The sequence below is a fragment of the Benincasa hispida genome, chromosome 2 (genome assembly GCF_009727055.1).
Source record: "Benincasa hispida cultivar B227 chromosome 2, ASM972705v1, whole genome shotgun sequence".
Lineage (NCBI taxonomy): Eukaryota > Viridiplantae > Streptophyta > Magnoliopsida > Cucurbitales > Cucurbitaceae > Benincasa > Benincasa hispida.
The window spans coordinates 22,127,717-22,134,887 of NC_052350.1; the positions used below are offsets into that span (position 1 = coordinate 22,127,717).

The following is a 7,171-nucleotide window of genomic DNA, read 5'->3' on the forward strand; positions in this document are numbered from 1 at the left end:
GACTATCCACCATGAATTTGGCCTAATACATTTTCAACCGCATAAAAAACAATCAAAATATAGATAAAAATTCATAATACAACTCAAACTTGCAGTTGTTCTTGGATACATCAAAATTTTTCATGGATTTTTTAGCAGCAGCAGACAGAAACAAAAAGTGAAGGGTGGATATTTTCAAGTTCTTATTCATAGAATTAAGAGTGGAGAAAAAGACACTGGAGAAGGAGAATACATTGAAATTGGTGGCTATATGATTCCATATTTTCAAGAATGCCCATATATTGACTTAACACAATCAAAGACAGTTGCTTCTTCTGTTCTCTTGGTCTTAAAATGCCAATGGTGTTAAATACATTTGTACAGCTGAAAAATGTAGGATCATTGACAAAGATAAAGAAAAAAAAAAAAAAAAAAAAAAAACCACCCCTTTTTTCCCTTTTGCAATCCGTACTGAGAAGCTTCCTAAAGATTCAAGGAATGTATCCAAAACAAAAGCATTTTCAATCATATAGGCCCTCATGTTCCCATACTTCCACAAGAAAGTTCACCATTTCCTGTCGAAATAAAGATTTTGAAGTTCGTATTCATAGAATGAACAGTGGAGAAAGAAATGACAAAACTTGAACAGCAAAAACTTACAGACAAAGGAATTGGATGAGGAAAAGGCTGTCTTGTACCCAGTAAACTGTCATATGTTGCACGCCAACTGCAAACAAACGCATTTTTATACGCACGGTATGGAGATCAATATGAGCTACAAGGAGATTTTTAGTTCTCGGTATTTGTATGTCTATGGTGCTTAAGCTAAAGCAATTAAAAACAGTGCCAACTATCTAGAAAGGCAGACAGATTGAGTGAACTGACCTGATTTTCGCCTTCTGTCTTTGTTGAGTTTCATCTGTTGTCTTGGTAGTACTACTTCCAATCCACTGCAGCCTAGTCTGATTCCAGAGAAGGAGACCTGAAAGCAACGCAAATGAGTAGATTGCTCGTCTCTACATTGACCAGGTTTTAATGAAGAGATGATAGGTCCTTAATTGAAATATTATCCACAACTTCATAAAAGATATCTGATTTTATCACCAATTATTCAACAAAGGTCGGATAAACTAAAAGGAAAACTTGCCATGGTTTACAAATTCAGAAGAGCTGCTCACACTGCCACCAACATTGCTATGACTGAGAGTGAGGTTTGATGTACTGATAGACGAGATGCTTCGTTGAGACTGAATGGTGCTATTATCCAAATCGCATGTACTTGTGCTCCAAAAACCATCAGATATGCTAGGCTTCTTAACAACTCGTCCTTGAATTCTTAATCCTTTAGATGGCTCATCCACAGCAATAATAGGTGTGGGTTTAGTGCAGCATCCAAAACAACCCCTGCACTGTTATAAACCTAATAAAGCAGTATATGATATAAAATTGCAGCAAAAACATAGCATGTGCACCCATTCATCAATAATGTTGACACAGTTGTCAAATATATCATTTATGGTTTGAGTGTGAAAATAAGAAGAAGCAAACACACAACTATTAATAACAGAAATTATGAAAATGTCTATTATAAATTCAAGTAGTGTGATCATCTAAGAAGCACGAATGCTTTAGTTTGGTTAACATATTTGTGTCCACCATGGGTCAGACACTTGGACACTCCAGCACTTGTTGAACACGTATTCAACACTTGTTAGTTTAATAGATATGTTAGACATTAGTTGTATGAAGTCCAAATAGAATAAACATTTATTAGACATGCAACACATTCTAAATAGACACGTATATGACGAAAATAGTAAAATTGATAGTGAAATATGTCAAACTAATTTTTAAGCATATAAATCCATAATTTTGAATTTCTTTTTGGTTTAAAAATGATTTCAAATGTATGTTTTAATAAATGTGTCCTTTCCATGTCCATGTCCTAAATTTTTTAAAAAAGACGAGTCTTTGTGCCCATGTCATATTCTTGTCTAGTATTTGTACCCGTGCTTAAATTCTCAAGTTCTCATAATGAATTGGATGGATAGCATCATGAACACGAACAAAATACTTCGGAAAAAGGACCGAGTATGTTAAAAAGCAGAGTAAACCGAACATTGTAGTACAATTTAGAATGGGCAACAACATGGATTATGCATCTCCTAATGAAGTTATAAACATAACACCATTTAAACAGGGAGAAAAATGAAAGAAGAGCCTAGAGGGAATTGGGAATGACTGTGCAGCAATTAAACATCTCAACTACTATTGAAAATAAATATTCAGCTTCTACATAACTGAGAATAGGGAATAGTTTCATACTTCCAAGTAAAAACTTCGAATATGAACACATTTAGTTTCATCTTTTCAAGGATCTACATTAACATCAACTCATTTTACTAAATCAGCAAGATTACAGTCTACGACAGACGAACACTAGGCGGCTTCTTAAATACTCCATGGATTCACACAGCAGACGGATGATGCAATATGAAAACAAAAGAAAATATGTTCAAGAGTAAAACTTAGCCATCTTAGAACTACCTCCTTTCCGTGAATAATCAAAGTTATAACGATAAATGATTGATGATAATGGCTTCTTTAGTATTTAACCTTTTTCAAAAGTGATAAGAGTTTTAAGGCAGCCTCATAAAGGAATAAGACTTAGCTTTTTCACTGTCTTCGTCCAGAAAACAAAACAAGAAATAAATTCATTCAGATTATTGTCCCCATTTCTGCACAAGTTAGAATGGAATACAGTCATTCACAATCAAAACTGAAAACACAAGCAGCTCTCCAATCGAAATTCTTTCATCTTAATTAAAGAATTACATAACCAAATACTAGCAATCCAAAAAGAACAAGAAACCCCATAATTTCCCCCAAACCCCTTTTTTAAATTTCAACTCAACATTGCAGCTCAAACAGTAAAATTCGTGGTATTGTCTACTGCTAATTAAGTTAGAAAACAGAATCAATTAGAAGGATAACACAAAAGGGGTATCACAAAACTCCATTAGAAGCAAAGATAACAAGTAATTTCCAAAACCCAATTGAATGATTAGTGAGGAAGATAAATAACTTACCCCATGCAAGCGAATAAGCGGCTGATCCACGCAGCGAAAGAACTGTTCAGCATCACCATGGTTGTTGATATTAAGCCAAAAGCGCAGAGAAGGGCATCGATTGAAGGAGAACCAAAACCCAGTAATTGGAAAGAGATTGAGTGGACTTTGGGGCAAGAAAACTGAAAGTTAGATGAGGGAAAAAGGGGAAAGTTTTTTTGAGTGGGAAGTGAGAATCAACCAAATACCATAAAAGAAAATTTGCGGGTTTCCTAGAAATTTAGGGAAGAAAAAGAGATGGGTATCAATCAATATTGAGTAATGAATTGCTGTTGGGTAATATGGATAGTTCAATTGGTGGAATTTTGCTAGTGGTTTATACTCCCTTTTTGTGTGGCTCTGTCCCCACTGGCCACTGGTTCCCATTATTAGCAGCAAAAATAGGGATTTACTTTTATCTACTACTTACACCTTCATTTATATCCATTCAAACCATTTCATTTCATGATCTTTTTATTTCTCTAACTATTTTTCAAAAGTAGTAGACCAAATCTTCAACTTTAGAATTAGTAATACCAAATCTTCAGCTTTAGAATAAATAATACATCTGTTATCATCTATAAATATGCTTGGATTGTCAATCAAAAGATAGCTTAATGCATAAGACATAATTATCATTTTAAAAGTCATCATTCAATCTGTCATTATATGGTTAAAAATCAGGTTTATGAATGGTCATGAAATTTTTTTTCCAAATTTTTCTAAAATTTACTTCACGTCTTTTAAACTAGGGGTATAGGTGATATAGAAATCAAGTCAAATTATCGCTTAAACAGTGGTTTGGTTGATTCAAATTGCATCATCGGTTCTTTGTGCAAGTAGGTCTGGATGGGTACCTATAATGTAAAATAATATATTTTATCTAATCGAAAAAAAAATTACATTATGTATATAATTATTGATCCATTTTTTTTAGTTTATATTTTTTGCCAACCCGAACCTAATTGAAGAGTTTCGATTTTTTTTCCTTTTCCAACCTTAAACTGCCAAACTGATTGGTTTCAACCCAAATTAACAAGCAAATTCAATTGGTTTAAATAGTAACATTAAACTAAAAGGCCATACAAAATGAGCAACCTAAGTTTAAATAGTAACATTAAACTAAAAGGCCATACAAAATGAGCAACCTAGGAAAGGCAAGCCATATACTGATAATGAAGAATCATGAGACAAAGTTGACTAGGATGTTTATACCCATAAGAAATCACAAAGCCATCCATCAATAGTAATAGAAATTTAACAGCTCAACTGTTCATACTATCAATCTTGGTTTGAGATTCGATTCCAGTTAAAATATGAGCATCTGACTACATTTTCCAACTGAAATGGGATCCATTTTCAGTTTTATATTTTTTTTTTCTTGCCCCTCTACTTTAAACTTGGCCTTGATCTATATTTAAGCCCAATCCACTAAAAAACAAGTGTAAATTTTATTTTGATCTCTAAGAATGAGAGTTTTTAGACATTTGAATGTTTATATTGCAACAAATTAACTGATTGAAGCATGAGTTTTTGTTTTTTTTTTAACCCAAAGTATAGAGAGTTGAAATGGATATGTAAACTATGACGAAAATAGAATTTTAAACTTTAATTTTATATATATTTTATAATTACAACTACTTTTTTGTTATGAAGTGTTAATATTTTTTGGATTTTTCTATGTAACTTTCCTACAACTTGAAGTAATTATATATTGGAATATTTAAGAATTATTTAGAAGAAAATCAAGGATTGATGATCACAACATAATAGAAGGCCAGCGGATCACCGATTCTCTAGTCTGGAGCTGACAATGACAATGAGTGGAGTCTATAAAAGAGAAAAACAATAACCAAGCAATTAACACAGTATGATATCCAATGTAACACCTCTTCCTCCAATTCTAAATATCAAAAACAACTCAAACAGAACAGAACTCAGAGCAGCAGGGCTTATTTCTTTTAGGAACAGAATCTTTGTCGAAAATACTCGTATTGCGAATGAAGGTCAAAGAGTAACCAATAAGTAATTTGTCATGGCACTCAGAAATTGATGTCCTTTTCGTTTACTAAAGCTAATTCCGTTTCTTCAACAGGATTGAAGCTAGACCCATTCTCCAACCAAGCAACATTGTTGGCTCATGCTTTTGGGGGATGAGAGAAGCCAGACCCGTTCGCGAGCTATGACTGGGAAGAAGCTCTTGCTTCACCTCACTTCTTGAGAACCTGAAAAATGGGCCATGTTTAATTCATTTTAGCTACAAGAACCATGAGATTAATCCCAAGTATAAACCTGCATACAATCATAATTCATACCATATATGGATATGTGAACAAGAAGAGAACTGAGCATATCATTCATGATAACGAAACAATGACGATTTCCAACAATCCCAAAAACTAATTTCTAGCTGCATCATAGAGGATGGACCTAGAAGAAGACTTATAAGTGACAAATTTAAGGAACCAATTTATAGGAATCTAGCCTTCAGCATATTCACAAAAGTTCTACAATCATACATAAAAGTATCCTGACCTTTTTGGTTTTACATAAACTCAAACTACTTTCATAAAATACCCCTAAAGAAATAACTTGGGAGTCCTTGGCCTGAGCTCTAGGACAACTTTCTTCAGTGGCAAAAGGTATAATTCTTCAGAGTTTTCCATCTAAAAAGATTACTAATATGGATAAATGACAATGCCCAAATCAAAGGAAAGTTGAGTACTCACAAGGAAGGAGGAGGACCTTCACTTGCAAATGTAGATAGGCCTTGGCGTTGCTTGTGTTTGGGATTGGATGAGCAGTATACATACACTCGGCCTCGACGCTTCACTGTCCTACAAAACTCGCACATCTTTTTCACTGAAGCACGGACTTTCATGGCTGGAGGAAGAACAAATTAAACAAACAAAAAACAAAGAAATCAAGGGGCATTCCAATGTGATGTAAAATTATCATATCTCAATACCGCCAATTCCAATTCCAACACTGAAATGAAGGAAATTAGTAAGAATTCACTGAAACTGCCATTAAAAATGGTTAGATCTCTGTCCTCCAGTACTTGAATTGAAATCCCAGAAAAGAAATGTCATGAAATAACAAATGTTATCTCATTACGTCGCAAATTAGAGAAACGTAAGAGATTTTGCAGAGAAACAATGAGCACCCCCCAACAATCCCGTTATCAAAATTCCGTGTTATGATTAAGAACACTAAACTTTTACTTGATTAACCCAATAATGAATTCTTCCTCAATCATTCAAAATCAAGAACTTTAGGAAGATTAATTGAAAGAATCAACCTTTGATTAAAGAAATTGAAAAGAGAACAGAAATTGCTAGAACAGAAATCGATACAAAACCCTAAAACCCTAAAGTGAATTGACAGCAAAAATTAACCAGAAAACATTAAGATGGTGGTGCAGTAACTACTGTTGAGGCAAATCTTAACTGAGAAGATGAATAATTTCTTAGCGTAATACCTTCGAATCGAGAGCGACGGCCAACAGCTGAGATGAACGTTTAAACTTTAAACAAAATACGGAACCTTAATCTTTTTCATATCCATCGAACACAGATTCAAAGCTCTTAATTGATGGGCTTTCTAGAAAGGCCCACATGTCTACATCATTCCGTTTTGTTATGTCAGCCCATTACGGCCCATACCCAATCAACACAACGAGATAGGTTTGGTCAATTATTTATGCTCACTTTAGCCGAAAATCATATAGTTGAAAATCATCTTCGCTCCATTTGGTCACATTTTAAAAAAAAAAAACGAAAAACGAAAAACAAAAACTCATTGCAAACAACTAACAAATAGGAAAGTCCTTAAAAAGAGAGAGGACATTCAACTAGGATAATCTACCTCTTGAAAGGTAATATTTATGCTTTACCTCAAAAAACGAAATTATGCTTGCTTTTCCTAAATTTTATACTACGATTTTCACACTTCTTTAAAAAAAAAAAAAAACACTTAAATCTTAGTCAAATTTTTAAAACAAAAATAAATATTTGAAACTATTTTTCTAGTTTTCAAAATTTAGTTTAGTATTTTTAAACATTAATGAAAATGGATAACAAAAC

At 33.4% G+C, this 7,171-nt stretch overlaps 2 protein-coding genes across 2 annotated transcripts; both read right to left on the reverse strand.

The window, feature by feature from the left end:
• Nucleotides 1–229: 229 nt before the first annotated feature.
• On the reverse strand, nt 230–3,410 carry LOC120071390. The gene is made up of 5 exons (XM_039023652.1): nt 3,069–3,410; nt 1,127–1,383; nt 865–961; nt 640–706; nt 230–554 (listed from the first exon to the last, which is right to left on the reverse strand). The coding sequence occupies exons 1-5, from the start codon at nt 3,125–3,127 to the stop codon at nt 501–503; spliced, it is 534 nt and encodes a 177-aa protein (XP_038879580.1). The 5' UTR covers nt 3,128–3,410; the 3' UTR covers nt 230–500.
• Nucleotides 3,411–4,819: 1,409 nt separating this feature from the next.
• On the reverse strand, nt 4,820–6,658 carry LOC120071478. The gene is made up of 3 exons (XM_039023789.1): nt 6,568–6,658; nt 5,816–5,969; nt 4,820–5,311 (listed from the first exon to the last, which is right to left on the reverse strand). The coding sequence occupies exons 2-3, from the start codon at nt 5,965–5,967 to the stop codon at nt 5,161–5,163; spliced, it is 303 nt and encodes a 100-aa protein (XP_038879717.1). The 5' UTR covers nt 5,968–5,969; nt 6,568–6,658; the 3' UTR covers nt 4,820–5,160.
• Nucleotides 6,659–7,171: the final 513 nt, after the last annotated feature.

Bases quoted from the DNA above. Each gene is read 5' to 3' on its own strand.
- LOC120071390 (XM_039023652.1), bottom strand. From the start codon at position 3,127: ATGGTGATGCTGAACAGTTCTTTCGCTGCGTGGATCAGCCGCTTATTC. The intron at 707-864 runs GTCAGTTCACTC...GTTTGTTTGCAG, and splicing joins AGACAGAAGGCGAAAATCAG to TTGGCGTGCAACATATGACA. The intron at 555-639 runs GTAAGTTTTTGC...TTATTTCGACAG, and splicing joins CTCATCCAATTCCTTTGTCT to GAAATGGTGAACTTTCTTGT.
- LOC120071478 (XM_039023789.1), bottom strand. From the start codon at position 5,967: ATGAAAGTCCGTGCTTCAGTGAAAAAGATGTGCGAGTTTTGTAGGACA. The intron at 5,312-5,815 runs GTGAGTACTCAA...CCCATTTTTCAG, and splicing joins GAAGGTCCTCCTCCTTCCTT to GTTCTCAAGAAGTGAGGTGA.